At 47.1% G+C, this 23,458-nt stretch overlaps 1 protein-coding gene and 1 non-coding gene across 2 annotated transcripts; both read left to right on the top strand.

Annotated features, from left to right (window-relative positions):
* The first annotated feature begins 1,642 nt into the window (after positions 1-1,642).
* Positions 1,643-9,790, top strand: LOC137335936 (zinc finger protein 154-like). Its single transcript, XM_068001448.1, has 3 exons — positions 1,643-1,728; positions 2,062-2,099; positions 7,868-9,790. Exons 1-3 carry the CDS (start codon positions 1,643-1,645, stop codon positions 8,641-8,643), a joined length of 900 nt encoding a protein of 299 aa, XP_067857549.1. The 3' UTR covers positions 8,644-9,790.
* A 13,509-nt stretch (positions 9,791-23,299) lies between these two features.
* On the top strand, positions 23,300-23,381 carry trnas-cga (transfer RNA serine (anticodon CGA)). Its single transcript has one exon. It is a non-coding gene; the product is annotated as a tRNA-Ser (tRNA).
* The last annotated feature ends 77 nt before the right edge of the window (positions 23,382-23,458 follow it).

Below are 23,458 nucleotides of genomic sequence, written 5' to 3'. Positions count from 1 at the left end.
AAACGATTTGGACTCGGGAATCGGAAGTACAATTTCAAAATTAACAGATGACACCAGATTGGCGGGGTGGGGTGGAGTTTACATAATATTGATGAAGTTTGCGACCAAATACAAAATACATTAATAAACTTGTAAAATGGGTGCATAATTGGCCAATGAATTTTAATGCAGATGACAGTGAAATGGAGCATCCTGGTAGCAGGAATTTGGAAATTGTGCCCTGTATACCCAAGTCCAAGTCATTAATGTATATCAAGAAAAGCAGTGGTCCCAGCACCGACCCCTGGGGAACACCACAGTATACCTCCCTCCTCTCTGAAAAACAACCATTCATCACTACACTCTGTTTGCTGTTATTTAGCCAATTCTGTATCAATGCTGCTCATCGACCCTCTCTGTTACCTGATCAAAAAACTGTATCAAGTTAGTTAAACACAATTTGCCTTTAACAAATCCGTGCTGGCTTTCCCTAATCCTTGTCCAAGTGGCTGCTAATTCTATCCCGGATTATCATTGCTGGAACTTTCCCCACTACCGAGGTTAAACTGACTGGTCAGTAGCTGCTGGGTTTTATCTCTCACCCTTTCTTGAACAGGGGTGTAACATTTGCAATTCTCCAGTCCTCTGGCATCACCCCCATATCTAAGGATGTTTGGAAGATTATGGCCAGTACCTCTGCAATTTCCACTGTTACTTCCCTCAGAAACCTAGGATGCATCCCATCCGGACCAGGTTACGTATCTACTTTAAGTACAGCCAGCCATTCAAGTACCTCCTTTTTATGAATTTTTAGCCAATCCAGTATCTCAACTACATCTTCCTTTACTGACACTCTGGCAGCATCTTCTTGGTAAAGACAGATGCAAAGTATTTATTTAGTACCTCCGCCATGCCCACTGCCTCCTGCTGCTGTTTCCTCAGTATAACACGGGCCAGTGACGCAATGGATAACACATCTGACTACGGATTAGAAGACTGTAGGTTTGACTCCTACCTGGCTCTGAATTTTTTTTAACTTGTGCATTATTTTATGGCCTTCAATACCTTGCAAGCTGTCCTACTTGGTGGTGCTGCCTGGCTCCATACCTGGTAAGTGCCATCTCAGTGCAGCAAGCAGTGCATCAGTGTCATAATCTGAGGGTCCTGAATTCAAACTTCAGAGAAGGCATCAGGGATTACGAAGCTTTTTTTCCATCTCTCACCTCATCTTTCCATCTTTGCTGCAGAGCAAAATCAAGAACTTTTGCTGACTGCAGCACATCAAAAGATGTGCTGCCCCTTGACCTCTCTGTACCCAAACACACAGTGAAGTTTAGGAAGTTCATGGGCTATGGACTCGCTGACAACGCTCTTGTTTCTGTATAATTGCAGCAAGACAATCGGTGAGTGGAGAATATAATCAACGATCCCACTACTTCTCACATGCCAAGTGAGCGCTCTACCAGTTGAGCTAATTCCTCGTTTGCTGTTTGTAAATCGCCCTTCACAGTTCCCGCCTCACACTCGCCTCCAAGCTGCTCCACGACCAGCAGAGAAATCTTGCCTTGGGTTGCCGCTCCTTGAATATATTAAAAATTTGCTAAAATCGGTGTTATCGAGCATCAGCAAGTGAGGAACAGCAGAACGGGAAGCCACAGTAATCATGAATGATGCTGAGAAGAGTCCGAGCCTGTGGAAGGAAGACGAGGTCACCGGAAAGCAACAGCTGCCCGAGCTTGAGGGAGCAGCGTGAGCCCTGACTGACTGACTGATCGAAAACCTTTTTACATGAAATTGAGGGCGATTTGAAATGTTGCTGCTCAAAGGCACTCCCTGCTGGTGAGCAGAGGGAAATGCTCGAGTGAAACAGCGATGCTCGGGCAGACACAGAAAGCTTCAAGGTTTGAGAAAGCAAAAGAGGCGTCCTGTGCGTTCATGGCAACATGTTAATCTGTAAGTTGCCTGTAAAGTTAAGAGAGCGACCTTGAACTAATTGCTGCTTATTGCAAAAGTACGCGTACTCTTTTGAGCCGGAATTGAACAAATGATGTAAGGATGACTTTGTCTTATTTTCCACAACAGTCTTGTCGCTCGACCAGCTGAGTTATCGAAGGAAAGAGGCAAAAATGGATTCCAGTGCTCATGACTGAGGCTGACTCGGTACCTGCTCATACCGCAGTGCTGTGGGAGTGGGAGCTGCTCCGTGTTCTCCACAGCCTGGGCCAGTGACACAATGAATAATGTGACTGATTATTGATCTGGAGATTGTGGGTTCAAGTTTACTGGATGGTGTAAAGTGGAAGGCCGGGCCTGGAGAGCATTGGAATAGTCGAGTCGAGAGGTAAACAAAGGCACGGATGAGGGTTTCAGCAGCAGAACTTCATTCTGGCAGTTGGGATTTGTTTCTGATGATGTTAATAACCGCTGTAACTGCCCCTGGGGGACACCACTGTTTACATCCCCACAGTCTGAAAAACATCCATTAACCACCACTCTGCCCTTTCTCCAACTTCCCATCCACACTGACCCACTCCCTTTAATACCGTGAGCTTGAATCTGATCAACAAGCCTCCTGTCCGGCATCTTCTCAAACACTTTTTAACAATCCATCTTCACAACCTCCATTGCATTTTATCCCCACACTGTGTTATTCCCTCCAATAATCCCTGCTGTCTGTCCTGAATTAATCCATTTCATTCCCAATGTTGAAATCTTTGCTCCACCCACTCGGTTCCATCGGTTTTTCTCCACAACACAAAGGGCCAGTTTTCCCCAAGAGTTTCACACCAATCAGCTTTCAAAATGAGGCAGAGTTTCAGCCAATGAGGGAGATCCGGGCTCAGCCCCGCCCACTCGGTGCCGCAAGTCCCGCCCCTCACACACTCCTATTGGTTGGAGGACCAACCGCCCGCTCGGTCCTCCAGTCCCTCTCCGCTCTTCCTATTGGTCCGGAGCTCCCGTCAATCACCCGGGCAGTGTGAGCTGAGCATGCGCGGCGGGCGGGGAGTGAGGCCGAGATCGTGTCCGCAACAGGTGAGAGATGGGCGGGGGGAGCGGGTTAATAAACCCCGGGGGAGGGGGCGGGGGCGGGGGCGGGGGCTTCACAAACCCCGAGTGCGGCCCCGGGCCCGAATATCAAACAGTGAACATTCTCCTCTCTCTCTCTACACTCCGGGGGCTCCGGTTTAGATCAGACCCGAAACTCAACACACGGCCCGCGGCCTCCGAGCATGCGCAGAGTCAGCGTCAAACCTCGTGACTCATCGAATCAGGGAGCGTCTGTAAATGATGGAGAAATGGTGATCGGTCAGGGAGCGTCTGTAAATGAAGGAGAAATGGTGATGGGTCAGGGAGCGTCTGTAAATGAAGGAGAAATGGTGATCGGTCAGGGAGCGTCTGTTAATGAAGGAGAAATGGTGATCGGTCAGGGAGCGTCTGTAAATGAAGGAGAAATGGTGATTGGTCAGGGAGCGTCTGTAAATGATGAAGTAATGGTGATTGGTCAGGAAGTATCTGTCAATGAAGGAGAAATGATGATCGGTCAGGGAGTATCTGTAAATGAAGGAGAAATGGTGATCGGTCAGGGAGTATCTGTAAATGAAGGAGAAATGGTGATCGGTCAGGGAGAGTCTGTAAATGAAGGATAAGTGGTGATCGGTCAGGGAGCATCTGCAAATAGACGATAAATGATGACAGATCAGGGAGCGTCTGTAAATGAAAGAGAAATGGTGATGGTCGGGGGAGTCTGTCGATGAATGAGAAATGGTGATCGGTCAGGGAGCTTCTGTATATGCAGGAGAAATGGTGAAGGTCAGGGGGCGTCTGAAGATGAAGGAGAAATGGTGATCGGTCAGGGAGCAATCCCCATATCCCTTGATTCCCTTAGTGTCCAAAAATCTATCAATCTCAGCCTTGCATATACTCAACGACTGTGCATCCACAGCCCTCTGAGGTAGAGAATTCCAAAGATTTATAACCCTCTCAGTGATGAAATTCCTCCTCATCTCAGTCTTAAATGGCCGACCCCTTATCCTGAGACAATGCTAGTACTTTGACACTCTCCAGCCAGGGGAAACATCCTCTCAGTATGTACCCTCTCAAGCCCTCTCAGAATCTTACAAGTTTCAATGAGATCACTTCTCATTCTTAGAACCATAGAAAAGATACAGCACAGAAGAGGGCCATTCGGCCCATTGTGTCATGCTCCCGACATTCAAGTCCAAATCATTAAGATATACCACAAACAGCAAGGGACCCAACACTGAGCCCTATGGCACACCACTGGAAACAGATTTCCATTCGCAAAGATATCCATCGACTTTTACCCTTTGCTTCCTGTTACTGAGCCAATTTTGGATCTAATTCACCACATTTCCCTGTATCCCATGGGCTTTTACCTTTCTGACCAGTCTGCCACGTGGGACCTTGTCAAATGCCTTACTACAATCCATGTAGACAACATCCAACAGCACTACCCTCATCAATCCTCCTTGTCACTTCCTCAAATAATTCAATCAGATTTGTAAGGCATGACCTTACCTGAACAAATCCATGCTGACTATCCCTGATTAAACCATGCCTTTCCAAGTGACAGTTTATCCTATCTCTCAGTATTGATTGTAATAGTTTTCCCACCACCGAGGTAAGACTGACCGGCCTATAATTGTTCGGTCTTTCCCTTGTAACCTTTTTAAACAATGGTCTGATGTTTGCAGTCTTCCAGTCCTCCTGTACCTCCCCTGTATCTAATGAGGATTGGAAAATGATCCTCAGAGCATCCGCTGTTTCCTCCCTGGCTTCCTCTAATAGCCTAGGAAACAATCCATCCGGCCCTGGTGATTTATCAACTTTCAAGGATTCCAGTCCCTCTGGTACTTCCTCTCTCGTTATGTTTACCTTATCCAATATTTCACAACTGTCCTCTTTAACTACTACGTCTGGATCATCCTGTTCCTTTGTGAATACAGAGAAAAAATATTCATTTAAAACCCTACCCACATGTTCTGCTTCTACACACAAGTTACCCTTATCATCCCTGATAGGTCCCACCTTTTCCTGAGCTATCCTCTTGTTCTCAATGTACTGATAAAATATCTAACATTCTTCTAAACTCCAGAGAGTATAGGCCCATTCTATTCAATCTCTCCTCATAGGACAACTGTCTCATCCCAGGAATCAATCCTGTGAACCTTCGCTGCATATACCCTTCCTTAGATAAGGAGAGCACAACTGTACACAGTACTCCAGGTGTGGTCTCACCAAAGCCCTGTCCAATTGCAACAAGACTTCCTTATTCTTCTACTCCAACCCCCTTGCAATAAATTCCAACATTCCATTTACCTTCCGAATTGCTTGCTGTACCTGCATGTTATCTTTCGGTGTTTCTTGTACGAGGACACCCAAATCTCTCTGAACACCAACATTTAATAGTTTCTCACCATTTAAAAAATTCTGTTTTTCTTTTTTTCCTACCAAAGTGAATAACCTCACATTTCCCCACATTATACTCTATCTGCCACCTTCTTGCCCACTCACTTAACCTGTCTATATCCCTTTGCAGACTCTTTGTGTCCTCCTCACAGTTTACTTTCCCATCTAGCTTCATGTCGTCAGCAAACTTGGATACATTACACTCGGTCCCATCATCTAAGTTATTGATATATATGGTAAATAGCTGAGGCCCAAGCACTGATCCTTGCGGCACCCCACTAGTTACACGCCCAGGTCATCAATATATAACAAAAAGAGTCATGGTCCTAATACCAACCCCTGCAGAGCACCACTGTATACTTCCTTCCAGTCTGTAAAACAATGGTTCACCACTGCTCTCTGCATTATGTCTCTCCGCCAATTTTGTATCCATGCTCCCATGGGCTTCAATTTTACCAACAGGTCCATTAGGTGGCACTTTACCAAACGCCTTTTAAATGTCCATGTACACAACATCGAGTCACTACCCTCTCCGTGAGAGAGCGAATGTGGGAGAGCGAATGTGGGAGAGCGAATGTGAGAGGGTGAATGTGAGTACAGCAGTGGGCTCGATGTGGAGAATGAAGTGGGGCAGGTGGAGCATGTTTCAGTGGGGCAGCAGTGATCATAATCTCATTAGGTTTAGAATAGTTATGGAAAAGGACAAGGAACAAACAAATATGAAAATACTTAACTGGAGGAGGGCTAATTTCAGTGAGTTAAAAAGGGATCTTGTCCAGGTGGATTGGAATCAAAAATTGGCAACAAAACAGTAATTGAACAATGGGAGGCCTTGAAGGAGGAGTTGGTTCAGGTACAGAGCAGACAGATCCCCACGGGGGAGAAAGGAAGGGCATCCAAAGCTAGAGCTCCCTGGATGACTAAAGAGATAGAGATTAAAATGAAACAGAAAAAGGAGGTTTATGACGAATGTAAGGTTCATAATATAGTCGTGAACCAGGCTGAACAAAGAAAGTACAGAGGAGATCTAAAAAAGGGAATAAGAGGTGCAAAGAGAGAGTATGAGAATTGATTGGTGGTTAACATAAAAGGGAATCCAAAAGTCTTTTATAAACATACAAACAGTAAAAGGGGAGTCAGAGGAAGGGTGGGGTTTATTCGGGACAAAAAAGGAGATCTTCTTGTGGAGGCAGAGGGCATGGCTGAGGCACTATATGAATACTTTACATCCGTCTTCACAAGAGAAGAGGATTCTGCCATTGTACAGTAAAGGAGGAGGTAGTAGTGATATTGGAGACGATAAAAATAGATAAAGAGGAGGTACTTAAAAGACTGGCAGTGCTCAAAGTAAAAAAGTCTTTCGGTCCAGATGGGATGCCTCCTAGATTACTGAGGGAAGTAAGGGTGCAGATAGCGGAGGCTCTGACCACAATCTTCCAATCCTCCTTGGATATGGGAGTGGTGTCTGAGGACTGGAGGATTGCAAGTGTCACACCCCTGTTCAAAAATGTGGGAGAGGGATAAACCCGGCAATTACAGGCCAGTCAGCCTAACGTCGGTGGTGGGAAACTTCGAGAGACCAGAATCCGGGACAAAATTAATAGATTTGTAAAAAGTAGATCTGTTAAAAGTAAAATCATTTAATTTGATTGAGTTCTTCAATGAAATAACGGAGAGAGTGAATGTGAGAGAGTGAATGTGAGAGGGTGAATGTGAGAGGGTGAATGTGAGAGGGTGAATGTGAGAGAGTGAATGTGAGAGAGTGAATGTGAGAGAGTGAATGTGAGAGAGTGAATGTGAGAGAGCGTGAGAGGGTGAATGTGACATTCACTCTCTCACATTCGCTCTCTCACACATTCGCTCTCTCACATTCGCTCTCTCACATTCACTCTCTCACATTCGCTCTCTCACATTCACCCTCTCACATTCACCCTCTCACATTCACCCTCTCACATTCACCCTCTCACATTCACCCTCTCACATTCACTCTCTCACCCTTTCACTCATGGTTTAGGACCACTGAAAGATGATGCGATGGGTTTTTGAGTTCTGTACAGGGAGGAGGGAGAGTGCGCGGGATGGGGGATTTGCAGCTTTGAGGGAACAAGAGAGGAAAGAATGTTCCGTAGACACTAACATAGCCTGTTCTGAATTTTGATCCTGTATTTACAGTGATGACTTTTAAACCTCTTCATGTCAAGATCTGACAGAGTCATTCGAATCATCAGGACCTGAATATCATCGGCCTTTGAATGTGGAAGGAGAAATGTTCATCTGTTCTGTCTCTGGGAGAAGATTTCAAACACCCGAGTGAGAGTGTTCCAATGCACTGACTGTGGAAAGAGCTTTAACCAGTGACACAGCCTGAAAAAACATCACATCATTCACAGCGGGGAGAAACCGTCCACGTGTTCTGTGTGTGGACGAGGCTTCAACTGATCATCCAACCTGGAGAGACACAAGGACACCCGGACCACGGAGAAACCGTGGAAATGTGGGGACTGTGGGAAGGGATTCAATTACCCGTCAGAGCTGGAAACTCATCGACGCAGTCACACCGGGGAGAGACCGTTCACCTGCTCCGTGTGTGGGAAGGGATTCACTCATTCATCCACGCTGCTGACACACCAGCGAGTTCACACTGGGGAGAGACCTTTTAAATGCTCTGACTGTGGGAAGAGATTTAAAAGCAGAAACGATATGCTGTCACACCAACGAGTTCACACTGGGGAGAGGCCGTTCTCCTGCTCTGTGTGTGGGAAGAGATTCACTCAGTTATCCAGCCTTCTGACACACCAGCGAGTTCACACTGGGGAGAGGCCCTTCACCTGCTCTGTGTGTAAGAAGAGCTTCACTCAGTCATCCACCCTGCTAATACACCAGCGAGTTCACTCTGTTGAGAGACCTTTTAAATGTTCTGACTGTGGGAAGAGTTTTAAAAGCAAAAGGAATCTGCTGACACACCAACACACTCACACTGGGGAGAGGCCGTTCACCTGCTCTGTGTGCGGGAAGGGATTCACTATTTCATCTGAACTGCTGTTGCACCACCGATTTCACACTGGGGAGAGGCCTTTTAAATGTTCTGACTGTGGGAAGAGATTTAAAATCAGAAACGAACTGCTGAAACACCAACGCACTCACACTGGGGAGAGGCCGTTCACCCGCTCTCAGCATAAGGAAGAGATTCACTCGGTCATCCACCCTGCTGACACACCAGCGAGTTCACTCTGAAGAGAGACATTTTAAATGTTCTGACTGTAAGAAAAGCTTTAAAAGCAGAAACGAACTGTGGAGACACCAACGCACTCACACTGGGGAGAGACCGTTCACCTGCTCCGTGTGTAAGAAGAGATTCACTCGGTCATCCCACCTACTGAGACACCAACAAGTTCACACTGATGAGAGACCTTTTAAATGTTCTGACTGTGAGAAGAGGTTTAAAAGCAAAGTTAATCTGCTGACACACCAACGCACCCACACTGGGGAGAGGCCGTTCACCTGCTCCGTGTTTGGGAAGAGATTCACTCGGTCATCCACCCTGCTGACACACCAGCGAGTTAACTCTGAAGAGAGACCTTTTAAATGTTCTGACTGTGAGAAGAGGTTTATAAGCAGAAACGAACTGCTGAGACATCGACGCACTCACACTGGGGAGAGACCATTCTGCTGCTCCGTGTGTAAGAAGAGATTCACTCAGTCATCCCATCTTCTGTCACACCAGCGAGTTCACTCTGATGAGAGACCTTTTAAATGTTCTGACTGTGAGAAGAGGTTTAAAAGCAGAAACGAACTGCTGAGACACCAACGCACTCACACTGGGGAGAGGCCGTTCATCTGCTCCGTGTGTAAGAAGAGATTCACTCGGTCATCCCATCTTCTGACACACCAACGTACTCACCCTGGGGAAACACCTTTAAATGTTCTGACTGTGAGAAGTGTTTTAAAAGCACAAATGATCTGCTGAAACACCAACACACTCACACTGGGGAGAGACTGTTCACCTGCTCTGTGTGTGGGAAGAGATTCACTAATTCATCCCACCTTCTGAGACATCAACTTGTTCACACTATTGAGTGACCTGTTAATTCACTGACTGTGAGAAGAGCTTTGAAAGCAGAAATGAACTGCTGACACATCAACTCACGACCATTGGTTGAGAGACTGTTCACCTGCTCCGTGTGTGGGAAGGGATTCACTCAGTCATCACACGTGCTGAGACACCAGCGAGTTCACATTTGACTGCAGGGGTTGGATTCTGCTGTTAATCCCATCCAGGACTGAACCATGTTCATTCTGACAGTTGGGGTTTGTTTCTGCTGATGTTAATAACTGCGATAACTGGGCTGGAGTTTAATATTCTGGATATCTGCAAAATAAATCAGCTTTATTTTAAACCCTTGTTGTAGATTTTGGTCTTTCCCACCTGAGTGTTTAGCATCACCTGACTGGAGCTCAGAAAGGACAATCTGGGGGGAGGATCGTCCGGTGGGAACAGAACTTCAGCCTGGACACAGTCCTTCAGGGCCACACTGAGAGGGGCAAACGGCACTTTGGTCTTTCTGGTCTCTCTTCACTGACAGCAAAGTCACTGTGCGGCGTCTAGTCTAAAAATGACTGTGGTAATTATTCTATGGAGATTTCAACTGTTTGTGTGACAGTCCTGAGTCTACCATTTAAGGCAGGCGTTAACTCATTTAAAATAAACCCGTTAAAAATAAATGTTAAAGTCTGCATTAAAATAGCAGAGGGAGGAGTTCACAGGAGCCTGTTAACTGCTGGTACAATTATACAACAGTCATTCGATCTCCAGATAAAGAAGGACCTGCAGTGTGTTTCCAGAATTCATGGTTTTATTGCTGTGTGCGTGTTGGACACCAGGATCACTAAAAATACACAACCCTGACCATCCACAGGGTGGGGGCGATCCCGACAGTTACTCTGTGATCACTCCCACTGCAGAACTCCACCACTGACCCTGCTCAAGGTTGCAGGCTCAGGGAGTGGGGCCTCCAGGAGTGGACTGTAAGAAAGCTGGGTTTCAGTATCCTGATAAATATATGCCGAGGAACCAGAGGAATCCTTACTAAGGAACCGTCTGGGATTTTACCTGTCAGTGTGGGTCTAGCGGTGAATGATTCCTGACTCCCCGAACTGTCTTACATTTAACCCAGAACGGATCAGGATGAATTCAGTTTACAGGAGAATTGGGACAAATACCACCCACAATCGAGGGAGACACAAGCAGCCATTAGAGAAACTCAGAGATCTTTGGAAAAGAAGATGGTGCACAATTGTGGGAATAATAGCAAACGCCTTTCCAGCTACGTCAGGATTCAGAAGACCATTAAAGATGGTTTTAGGGCCACTGAGAGACAGTTCAGGACAGATTCCCGGGCTATGGCAGAGATGTTAAATGACTATTTCTCATCAGCCTACACTCCTGTGGATGAGGCTAGGATTCCAGCTGTTGGATGTGCTGTCGACAATAACATCATAAATATTAAAATAGAAAGGGATGTCATCTTGGATAAAATATGAAATCTCAAAATACTTTGTGCTCCAGATCCAGATGATATCCACCCACGGGTGTTTAAAGAGATGGGACAGGTGCTCTGTGAGCCCCATGCCTGTATCTTCAACTGCTCAATAGAGTCAGGGATTGTCCCCTGAGATTGTAAGGTAGCTCACGTAGTTCCCATTTTCAAGAAAGGGGATAAGTCAGAGCCGGGGAATGACAGGCCCTTCAGTGTGACCTCGATCAGAGGGAAGATGCTTGAATGGATCCTAAGAGATGCTGTTTATGATCACAGGGAAAGAAAAGGGACCATTCGAGATGCTCCACACGGCTTCTGGAAAAGAAGTTTGTGTCTTTCAAACTTGCTTGAGTTTTTTGAAGAAGTTGCTGGGTTTGTGTATGAGGGTAATCTGGTTCACATTGTTTATCTCAGGGGTGTCAAACTCATTTTCTATGGTGAACCTGACCCGATATCCTGGCACTTGGCCTGGGCTACATTCAGCAAAAGTTATTAAACTAGAAATAGATGATGATGAACTATAGTGGTACTTAATTACATTTAGATTTTATTTACAGCTGCTGCTGCTCCCGATACCTGGCACCTCTTAGCTTGAATCATTCCATCAACATTTGGAGTAAATGACTGGGCTGAGGCCTGTTTTGGATAAAAACACGAGGAGAACTTGTCACGACAGAACTTTGGAAGTGAATTCCACAGTCTCACAACTCCCTCTGTTAAGAAGTTTCTCTTGATCACTGCTCTACTCAGACTGGTAAAAGGTGGAAGTTGGTGTTGCACAATGATCACAATTTATATAAACGATTTGGACTCGGGAATCGGATGTACAATTTAAAATTTACAGATGACACCTGATTGGAGGGGTGGGTATAATTAATACTGATGAAGACTAAGACAAAATAAAAGAAGACATTAATAAACTTGCAGAATGGGGATGTAATTGGCAAAGGAATTTTGAAAAGATGAGTGTGAAGTCGAGCATTTTGGTAACAAGAACAAGGAGGCCACATAATGCATGGATAATAAGTCTAAAAGGGGGTTAGAAGAGCAAAGGGTTCGAGGGCCACAGATACACAAATCACTAAAAGTTGTGACGCAGGTTGAAAAGGCCACAAAAAAGCAAACCAAGCACTGGGGTTCATTTCTCGAGGGATAGAATTGAAAAGCAGAGAAGTTATGTTCAACTTGTAGAGAACCTTGATTAGACTGCACTTGGTGTACTGTGAAAAGTTTTGGTCTCCATATTATAAAAAGGATATGGAGATACTGGAGAAGGTGCAAAAAAAGGATTCAAATGGATGTCACCATATAAGTTTTCCCTGTACTTGGTGTCCCAATGGAAGTTGCCCCTGGATTTGGTGTCTCAGTGTAAGTGGTCCCTGGATTTGGTGTCTCAGTGTAAGTGGTCCCTGGATTTGGTGTCCCAGTGTAAGTGGTCCCTGGATTTGGTGTCCTAGTGTAAGTGGTCCCTGGATTTGGTGTCTCAGTGTAAGTGGTCCCTTAATTTGGTGTCCCAGTGCAAGTGGTCCCGGGATTTGGTGTCTCAGTGTAAGTGGTCCCTGGATTTGGTGTCCCAGTGCAAGTGGTCCCGGGATTTGGTGTCTCAGTGTAAGTGGTCCCTGGATTTGGTGTCCCAGTGCAAGTGGTCCTGGGATTTGGTGTCCCGGTGCAAGTGGTCGCCGGATTTGGTGTCCCAGTGCTCGTGGTCCCTGGATTTTGTGTCCCAGTGCAAGTGGTCCCGGGATTTGATGTCCCAGTGCTCGTGGTCCCTGGATTTGGTGTCCCAGTGCAAGTGGTCCCGGGATTTGATGTCCCAGTGCAAGTTGCCCCTGGATTTGGTGTCCCAGTGCAAGTGGTCCCTGGATTTGGTGTCCCAGTGCAAGTGGTCCCGGGATTTGGTGTCCCAGTGTAAGTGGTCCCGGGATTTGGTGTCCCAGTGTCAGTGGTCCCTGGATTTGGTGTCCCAGTGTAAGTGGTCCCGGGATTTGATGTCCCAGTGCAAGTTGCCCCTGGATTTGGTGTCCCAGTGCAAGTGGTCCCTGGATTTGGTGTCCCAGTGCAAGTGGTCCCGGGATTTGATGTCCCAGTGCAAGTGGTCGCCGGATTTGGTGTCCCAGTGTAAGTGGTCGCCGGATTTGGTGTCTCAGTGCAAGTGGTCCCGGGATTTGGTGTCCCAGTGCAAGTGGTCCTGGGATTTGGTGTCCCAGTGCAAGTGGTCCCGGGATTTTGTGTCCCAGTGTAAGTGGTCCCAGGATTTGGTGTCCCAGTGTGAGTGGTCGCCGGATTTGGTGTCTCAGTGTAAGTGGTCCCGGGATTTGGTGTCTCAGTGCAAGTGGTCCCGGGATTTGGTGTCCCAGTGTAATTGGTCCCCGGATTTGGTGTCCCAGTGTAATTGGTCCCCAGATTTGGTGTCCCAGTGTAATTGGTCCCTGGATTTGGTGTCCCAGTGTAAGTGGTCCCTGGATTTGGTGTCCCAGTGTAATTGGTCCCCAGATTTGGTGTCCCAGTGTAATTGGTCCCCAGATCTGGTGTCCCAGTGTAATTGGTCCTCGGATTTGGTGTCCCAGTGTAAGTGGTCCCTGGATTTGGTGTCACAGTGTAAGTGGTCCCTTGTGTTTTGAGGCATCGCTCGTGGCATTTTTCTCCTCTTTCCACCTTTATAAAAATTGTTGCCAGCTTATTAATGCCATTAACCGGCTCTCGGTAGGGCACAGAAAAAATTTGACCTCCTAAGTTTCCCTGAGAATGACAGGTCTGAATTCTAGTTGGAGAACATTTCGCAATTAAACCAGACTGGGCGGGGCGGGCCTGAGGTGCGAATTAGCAACTGAAAAGTGGCGGCACCACGGGGGAGGGCCCGAGCACTCGGGTTTCTGTATTATTTATTTATTTATTTTGTTCATTGCCTCCCTGGCACAGACCTCGATGGGATGACAATAATTAATTTTCTGTTCACTAATTCCAGCTTGCAATGGCGGAGCATTTCCCCAGAATCCCCCGCGGTTCAGAATGTGCCCTATCAATGACGACAGGAGACCAGTGCGCAGGTGCAGGACCGGGCCCTGCTCTGAGCATGCGCAGTGCGAGTGGTGGAGATACACTGAGTGGAAACAGGCGAGTCGGAGGCGGGGGAGGAATTGGATCTGTGGGTGGGCGGGGAAGTTTCACAAACACCTGGGGGCGGCTTGAGGCAACGAAAAAGAGTAAAAAGGCCCCGTGTTTGCACTTCGGTGACAGGCCTGTCAGGCGGCCGCCCGGATGAGCAGTGTGACTGGCCGCCATCTTGGGAGAGGAAGTCATGGTGGAATTATGGCGCATGCGCGGCCATCTTGGTACGGAACAAAGAGTGGGCGGGGCTTCAGGGTCCCAGTGACCGGTCACAAAGAGTGGGCGGGGCTTCAGGGTCCCAGTGACCGGGAACAAAGAGTGGGCGGGGCTTCATGGTCCCAGTGACCGGTAACAAAGAGTGGGCGGGGCTTCAGGGTCCCAGTGACCGGTAACAAAGAGTGGGCGGGGCTTAAGGGTCCCAGTGACCAGGAACAAAGAGTGGGCGGGGCTTCAGATTCCCAGTGGCCAGGAAAAGAGTGGGCGGGGCTTCAGTGTCCCAGTGACCAGGAACAAAGAGTGGGCGGGGCTTCAGTGTCTCAGTGACCGGGAACAAAGAGTGGGCGGGGCTTCAGGGTCCCAGTGACCAGGAAGAAAGAGTGGGCGGGCCTTCAGGGTCCCAGTGACAAGGAACAAAAAGTGGGCGGGGCTTCAAGATCCCAGTGACCGGGAACAAAGAGTGGGTGGGGCTTCAGTGTCCCAGTGACCGTGAACAAAGAGTAGGCGGGGCTTCACGGTCCCAGTGACCGTGATCAAAGAGTGGGCGGGGCTTCACGGTCCCAGTGACCAGGAACAAAGAGTGGGCGGGGCTTCAGGGCCCCAGTGACAGGCAACAAAGAGTGGGCGGGGCTTCAGCGTCCCAGTGACCGGGAACAAAGAGTGGGCGGGGCTTCAGGGTCCCAGTGACCGGGAACAAAGAGTGGGCGGGGCTTCAGGGTCCCAGCGACAGGCAACAAAGAGTGGGCGGGGCTTCAGCGTCCCAGTGACCGGGAACAAAAAGTGGGCGGGGCTTAAGGGTCTCGGTGACCGAGAACAAAGAGTGGGCGGGGCTTCAGGGTCTCGGTGACCGAGAACAAAGAGTGGGCGGGGCTTCAGGGTCCCAGTGATCGGGAACAAAGAGTGGGCGGGGCTTCAGGGTCCCAGTGATCGGGAACAAAGAGTGGGCGGGGCTTCAGGGTCCCAGTGACCGGGAACAAAGAGTGGGCGGGGCTTCAGGGTCCCAGTGACCAGGAACAAAGAGTGGGCGGGGCTTCAGGGTCCCAGTGACCAGGAACAAAGAGTGGGCGGGGCTTCAGGGTCCCAGTGACCGGGAACAAAGAGTGGGCGGGGCTTCAGGGTCCCAGTGACCGTGAACAAAGAGTGGGCGGGGCTTCAGGGTCCCAGTGACCGGGAACAAAGAGTGGGCGGGGCTTCAGGGTCCCAGTGACCGGGAACAAAGAGTGGGCGGGGCTTCAGGGTCCCAGTGACCAGGAACAAAGAGTGGGCGGGGCTTCAGGGTCCCAGTGACCAGGAACAAAGAGTGGGCGGGGCTTCAGGGTCCCAGTGATCGGGAACAAAGAGTGGGCGGGGCTTCAGGGTCCCAGTGACCAGGAACAAAGAGTGGGCGGGGCTTCAGGGTCCCAGTGCCTCATTTATTTTATTCTCACTCTGCCCACAGCGGGTTTAGAACTGAACCTAACCAGAGGAGAGGGAGGGAGAAAACTGGGAGTGGAGGGAAGAAATATTGGAGATGGTGGGATGGGTTTGGATTTCAGCACAGGGAGGAGGGAGAGTGTGTGGGACGGGGATTTACAGCTTTGGAGGAACAAGAGAGGAAAGGATGTTCCATAAAAACTAGAATTTTCTGTTCTGAATTTCTATCCTGTATTTACAGTGATGACTTTTGTAAACTCCTTTTCCAGGGTATGAGAAGGTGACGATTTGCAAACATCGGTGTGAGTGGAAAATCACCGAGACACACACACCCGAGTGAGAGTGTTCCAGTGCACTGACTGTGGAAAGAGCTTTAACCAGTTACACAGCCTGAAAAAACATTGCACCATTCACAGCGGGGAGAAACCGTACACGTTTTTCTGTGTGTGGACGAGGCTTCAACTGGAGAGACACAAGGACACCCGCACCACGGAGAAACCGTGGAAATGTGGGGACTGTGGGAAGGGACTCAATTACTCTCTGAGCTCGAAACTCATCGACGCAGTCACACCGGGGAGAGGACGTTCACCTGCTCCACACGGAACAGGAAAAGCACAGTTTCTGGTCTGGGGTGCGCTACCTGATCTCACCCGGAGTGGTATCAAGCATCAGAAAGCAGGAAACGCCCAGGCTCAGTCCCAGGCCTGTGCGGAGTTAGCTGTTCTCAGGCTCGTGGGTTCGAGCCCCACTTTGGGTGGTTTGTGTTTTAATTTTTAGGCTGATTTCACAGGCGATCCCCAGTTCGAAATTCCCAAGGCAGAGAGTTCAAGGAGTATTTGATATAAATTAGATTCAAGGGCAGTATTATAAATGTCCTCCTTGATTCTGGACCTTGATCTCTCTCCAACCGCTCGCTGCTGCAGATTGAACTTTATTTCAATTCACCTGCAGCTCGGGGTCAGTGCGGATCAGAGGGTCTTCGGGCCCGTCTCTCCCTTCACAGCCCATCAGAGGGTCTTCGGGACCGTCTCTCCCTTCACAGCCCATCAGAGGGTCTTCGGGCCCGTCTCTCCCTTCACAGCCCATCAGAGGGTCTTCGGGACCGTCTCTCCCTTCACAGCCCATCAGAGGGTCTTCGGGCCCGTCTCTCCCTTCACAGCCCATCAGAGGGTCTTCGGGACCGTCTCTCCCTTCACAGCCCATCAGAGGGTCTTCGGGACCGTCTCTCCCTTCACAGCCCATCAGAGGGTCTTCGGGCCCGTCTCTCCCTTCACAGCCCATCAGAGGGTCTTCGGGCCCGTCTCTCCCTTCACAGCCCATCAGTGCAGAGAAAACAAGGGAAACTTTACACACATAATGTTTCTTCAACTTTTCATAAACACTTCAGTATTTTTCACTCCACGTCCAATATTGTGAGTCCTCCCCTGGTGTGTCCACTTTCTGTGTTTATAAACACTTCAGTGTATTTCGTTCCGTGTCCAAAACTGTGAAGTCTCCCCTGGTGTATGAATATTTTGTGTTTATAAAGAGTGTAAATTATTGACCGGGGGTTTGTGTGTAGGGGGTTTGAGGGTGAGCTCTGATTCCCGCTCCCTGATGGATTGAATGGAGGAAAGAATGATTGAGAGAGGCGCGATGTGGGAGACGGGATGATGAAAGAACGTGTCCACAAACCTGGTTAAAAGTGGCCAAACACAAGATAATATTAAGATATCCTCAGCAGAACATGAACATAACCTGAGCTCCGAGATCTGGTCGAGTCCCATTCCCCCGAAGTAAGGAATGAGCGGGAGAGGCAATTCCGCCCGGTTTATATTTTCTTCCAAGGCGATGCCAAAAACTCCCACTTGCGATGGAGCCGAAATTGGGAATGCGAAAATCTAAAAGTCCCCGTTTCAATTCCGAATTTCCGCAATATTTGGTTGTTTTGCTTTCGTCCTTCTGGTTTAAACTCGCATTTATTTACACTGAAACTTTAACCGGCACTGGAGGCTTGGGGAAGTAATAGAGAAGCATCAAGGATGAGAAATACTGATAGCATCTTTATTTAGCTTTTTTTCTCTATTTCCTTCTGCATTATTCTCTGTTTTTTGCCTTTCGGTGCCAGGCGAACATTTGATTTGAAGCATTTGATTCCAAAACGGATGCCTTTTCCACATCTCGGAGCGGTCAGACACGCTCTGTCTGTTTGTTCCTCCTTGTGACCATTAAAGGGAACAGGCCCCGAGTTAAACGTCTATCAGCAAATCGACAGAGAGATAACACAGCGGGAATAAAACTCGATGCCTCACATTGTTAGATACTCAGTGATACAGATTGTAATGTGTGTCAGTAGACATACCCGGATACTGAGTATTGTAAACAATTTTACAACACCAAGTTATAGTCCAACAAATTTATTTTAAATTCCACAAGCTTTCGGAGGCTTCCTCCTTCGTCAGGTGAACGGTGTGGACTGAGTGACACAGATTGTAATGTGTGTCAGTAAACATACCCGGATACTGAGTGACACAGATTGTAATGTGTGTCAGTAAACATACCCGGATACTGAGTGACACAGATTGTAATGTGTGTCAGTAAACATACCCGGATACTGAGTGACACAGATTGTAATGTGTGTCAGTAAACATACCCGGATACTGAGTGGCACAGATTGTAATGTGTGTCAGTAAACATACCCGGATACTGAGTGACACAGATTGTAATGTGTGTCAGTAAACATACCCGGATACTGAGTGACACAGATTGTAATGTGTTTCAGTGAACATACCCGGATACTGAGTGACACAGATTGTAATGTGTGTCAGTGAACATACCCGGATACTGAGTGACACAGATTGTAATGTGCGTCAGTAAACATACCCGGATACTGAGTGACACAGATTGTAATGTGTGTCAGTAAACATACCCGGATACTGAGTGACACAGATTGTAATGTGTGTCAGTAAACATACCCGGATACTGAGTGACACAGATTGTAATGTGTGTCAGTAAACATACCCGGATACTGAGTGACACAGATTGTAATGTGTTTCAGTGAACATACCCGGATACTGAGTGACACAGATTGTAATGTGTGTCAGTAAACATACCCGGATACTGAGTGACACAGATTGTAATGTGTGTCAGTAAACATACCCGGATACTGAGTGACACAGATTGTAATGTGTTTCAGTGAACATACCCGGATACTGAGTGACACGGATTGTAATGTGTGTCAGTAAACATACCCGGATACTGAGTGACACAGATTGTAATGGGTTTCAGTAAACATACCCGGATACTCAGTGACACAGATTGTAATGTGTGTCAGTAAACATACCCGGATACTGAGTGACACAGATTGTAATGTGTGTCAGTGAACATACCCGGATACTGAGTGACACAGATTGTAATGTGTGTCAGTAAACATACCCGGATACTGAGTGACACAGATTGTAATGTGTTTCAGTGAACATACCCGGATACTGAGTGACACAGATTGTAATGTGTGTCAGTAAACATACCCGGATACTGAGTGATACAGATTGTAATGTGTGTCAGTGAACATACCCGGATACTCAGTGACACAGATTGTAATGTGTGTCAGTAAACATACCCGGATACTGAGTGACACAGATTGTAATGTGTGTCAATGAACATAACCGGAGAAATGATTGTGGAAATGGAAAGAAATAGAGAGATAGAAAAAGAGAGAAAAGAGACAGATAGAAAGGGATGGAGACACAGAAAGGTGAGTGGGGAAAGAAGGTGAAAAGAAAAATAAGATGTCTTTCTCCGCCCCAAGGGCAAAGACATGTCAAACATTGTAATGGATGTTATTCAAAAAATACTCCTTATGACTTTTTGTTTGGATTTGCTCGTTTGTAAAGTCTACCAAACTTTGAAAAGTTACCAAAACAACATAAGAGAAATCTCACGGCCCATACAAGGATCAAGCCCGCGACCATGGTGTTATTAACATCACGCTTCAACCAACTGAGCTAACCGGCCATGGATGGAGTGCCATGGTCATGGGCTTAGCCACGTGTTTTGGGTGGTCTGTGTTTTATTTTTTGCACAGGGTGATAGGGTTATTGCACAAACATTGAATAAACCACATCCGGTAAACATTGTTACTTCTTTCTGTATAAAACTAACCATGGTGTAAATCAAAATTAACAGATAAAGAGCACGTTACTGTAAAGAATTAAATTCTGATAAATATTATTTTACTAACAATGAACAGCCCATCCCCCAAACTCTGCCACGCTATAAAACCCGAGGGCAGGACCCTGAGCTACTGTGAGAATGATATCACCCCAACATGATTCTATCACGCTTCGTTTTGACGTGTTGTCAGATTTCTGTCTGTCTGTCTATCTGTCTATCTGTCTGTTCATCCGTCTGATTGCGCCTCTGCCTTATTCTCGGGCTTTTTGTTTGCGGGCTGCAGGCCTCCATCCCAGACTGACCGTCTAACCTCCCGGACCGTGTGAAGGTTGATGTGTATGTGGACTTTCAAAAGTCGTTTGATAAAATGCCAAAGAAGAGGCTTGTCAGCAAAATTGAAGCCCATGGAATAAAAGCATGGATATGAAATTGGCTTCGTGACAGGGAACAGAGCAGTGGTGATCTTTTGGTTTTCGGACTGGAAGAAGGTATACAGCGGTGTTCCCCAGTGCTCGGCACTCGGATCACTGCTTTTTTCATCTATATTAATAACTTGGACTTGGGTGTGCAGGCACAATTTCAAAATTTGCACATGACACAAACCTTGTAAATGCAGTAAACAGTGAGGAGGATAGTAATAGACTTCAAGAGGCTGGTGGAATGGGCGGACAGATGAAATTAAACGCAGAGAAGTGCAAAGTGATAGGTCTTGACAGGAAGAATGGCACAATTCTAAAGGGGGTGCAGGAACAGGGGGTATGTGTGCACAAATCGTTGAAGGTTGCAGGACAGGTTGAGAAAGTGGTTAAAAAAGCAAACGGGTCCCTGGGCTTTGTAAATAGCGGCATAGAGAACAAAATCAAGAAAGTTATGTTGAACCTTTATAAAACACTGGAGCACAGCTCCATGTGTGTTGCGTCGACAAACCCTCTGCGTTCTGGCCCCTAAACGTCAAACATGCTCTAGAATTAAGTCAATCCTGTTTTCTGCAGCGCTGAAATGTCTCACGGCGGTGTATAGATTGAAGCGGAAGGTGAGTTTATCACAATTCAGGCGATCTCATAGGTGCAGAATGAAAATGCTCCTTTAATTGGCCGGGAATCAATTTCCGTTTCCTCGGGTGGCAGGTGAGAATTCTACCAGTGAAACAGCTCCGTCCACACATTAGCGGGCTGCATGTGTCCAGTTGGAAACCTGTCTGAAAGAACATTTAGTCTCACAAATCTCCTGCTTACCCTGCACATTCTGATTTACATCCCTGCAGTGGAAACGCTTGCAACTGCCGTTGCCGTGTAGTAGGTCGTTAGACAAATTTGGAATCGTGCTACCGGTGCTATTTTATATAAGTTTTGTTCAATGCTCAAATAAATATGAACTGGAGATAATGGGCCGCATTTCCTTCTATCAGAGAGATCCTCCACCGCGGCAGAGCCTTTTAATTGGGAGCACAGTGGTCTCTTGCAAAATTTCAAGATGCGTGAAGGAAACTTCACAATAATCCACAATTGGAGTATGGGTAGACTGGAGAAGCTGAGATTGTTCTCCTTAGAGCAGAGAAGGTTGAGGGGAGATTTGATAGAAGTGTTCAAAATCATGACGTGTTTAGATAAAGTAAATAAAGAGAAACTGTTCCGATTGGCAGAAAGGTCCAGAACCAGAGGACACAGATTTATGGTGGTTGACAGAAGAACCAAAGGCGATATGAGGAAAACCTTTTTTTACTGAGCGAGTAGTTATAAACTGGAATGCGCTGCCAGAAAGGGGGGTTGAAGCAGATTCCATCGTGGCTTTCAAAAATATTTGAAGGGAAAATATTTGCGGGTCTACGCGGAAAGAACGGGGGAATGGGACTAACTGGATTGTTCTTACAAAGAGACGGCACAGGCTCCATGGGCCAAATGACCTCCTTCTGTGCTAAAGCGATTCTATGATTCTATGATTTTATCTCTCCCAAGCTCCATCTTAAATTCTGCTCACTTGATATTGAGGTTATTTTTTCCATACTTTTATCTCTCTGTCTCTGTCTATCTCTGTGTTTTCCCCTGATGGACTCCTCAGGCTTCCTTGAACGGTTAAGGCTGATCGAACCAGCGACAGCAGCGGAGAAGGGTAAAGATAGAAAGACTGAGACGGTAGGAAAAGTAAAGGTCCAACCCGGAAGAGGAATTCGTAGCTAACGTCTACGCATTCATGACTCTTTGTCCTCACAGTAAAAACATCCGTAATTTTAGCCCAGTATAAAAGGAAAGACAGTCTTGTATTTATAAAGCGCTTTTCACGACCTCAAGACGTCCCAAAGTGCTTTACAGCCCATGAAGTATTTTTGAAGTGTAGTCACTGTTATACTTGTGGTCGAGTGGATAATCTGCGGATGCCGAGGGAGACAACAATGTAGCTTTAGAGCAATTAATTCTGTAAAGTCTCACTTGATAATACAAGTCGCACATTCAAAACGAATGTGATAAAGAGAGGCTAATATTGTTGATATGAAATAGAATACAACTAGACATTGCTGTACATCGGAATAGAAAACCTGATCAGATGGACCGGTCGGCTGTGGGTGCCACCGAATTCTGGGTTGGTTGCACCCCTCTGTTATCAGTGGTTCATTGATCTTGGGATGATTCTCGCTTTGAGTATTTGCTGATTGACATATGAGAGAACCCGGACGAGCCCTGCCGTGTTACCATTTTTAGTGCAAAATCACTAATTGGCTTCTCACGTCTTGTCAGCAGTGTAGTCGGCAGGATTGTCTTAATTCCAGTGCATGGAGGAGGACAGAATGCAGAGGTTCTGTCGACGACAACACACATGGAGAAAGGAAAATGTCTCAAGATGGTGTTCAGATTGAAGCTGAATGTAAATGTATCCCAATTCACGTGACCTCATGAATGGAGAATGAAAATGCTCCTCCATTGGCCGGTAAAGAAACGCGAACATCCCGCATGGCAGGCGAGAATTTTACCCCTGAAACAGCAATGCCCGCACAGGAGTCGGCTGCATGTGTCCAGCTGGAAACCGCTCTGCAAGAACATACATTCTCATAGATCTCCTGCGATAACCTTACGCATTCTGATCTGAAGCCGTGCAGGCTTCGTCGTTTGAAGCTGCGATGACCCAAAGATTAAGGCGTTGGACTCGCAATGTGATTTTCCTACCCAGCTTCGACGCAACACACGTGGAGAAAAGAAAATATTTCAGAATGGTGATCAGATTGAAGCTCAGTGCGAATAGATCCCAATTCACGCGATTTTATGAATGGAGAATGAAAATAATCCTGAATTGAGCGGGAATCGAAGCCCGACCTCACCACGTGACAGAGGAGGATTCCATCACAAAAACAGCAATGCCCGCGCGTTAACAAGCTGCAACAATCAAGTTGGAAACCTGTCGGAGAGAGCATCGTATCACAGATCGCTTGTGATAAACCCACGCATTACAGCCGTGCACTACATCTGTTTGTGGCTGCGATGGCCGAGTGGTTAAGGCGTTGGACTCGAAATCCAATGGGATTTTCCTGCGCAGGTTCGAATCCTGCTCGTAGCGCTATTTCTTAAAGTTATGTTCACTGCACAAATAAATATGAACTGGAGTTGACGAACAACATTCCCTCTCTCAGAGAG

The sequence above is a fragment of the Heptranchias perlo genome, chromosome 20 (assembly GCF_035084215.1).
Source record: "Heptranchias perlo isolate sHepPer1 chromosome 20, sHepPer1.hap1, whole genome shotgun sequence".
NCBI classification, from domain to species: Eukaryota; Metazoa; Chordata; class Chondrichthyes; order Hexanchiformes; family Hexanchidae; genus Heptranchias; species Heptranchias perlo.
The sequence above is the reverse complement of the archived record's forward strand: the minus strand, read 5'-3'. Positions and strand labels throughout refer to the sequence as shown.

Excerpts from the sequence above, each read along its gene's own strand:
- LOC137335936 (XM_068001448.1), top strand. The coding sequence starts at position 1,643 with ATGAATGATGCTGAGAAGAGTCCGAGCCTGTGGAAGGAAGACGAGGTC. Across the intron at positions 1,729-2,061 it reads CCCGAGCTTGAGGGAGCAGC|TCTTGTCGCTCGACCAGCTG; the intron begins GTGAGCCCTGAC and ends TTTCCACAACAG. Across the intron at positions 2,100-7,867 it reads TGAGTTATCGAAGGAAAGAG|ACAAGGACACCCGGACCACG; the intron begins GCAAAAATGGAT and ends ACCTGGAGAGAC.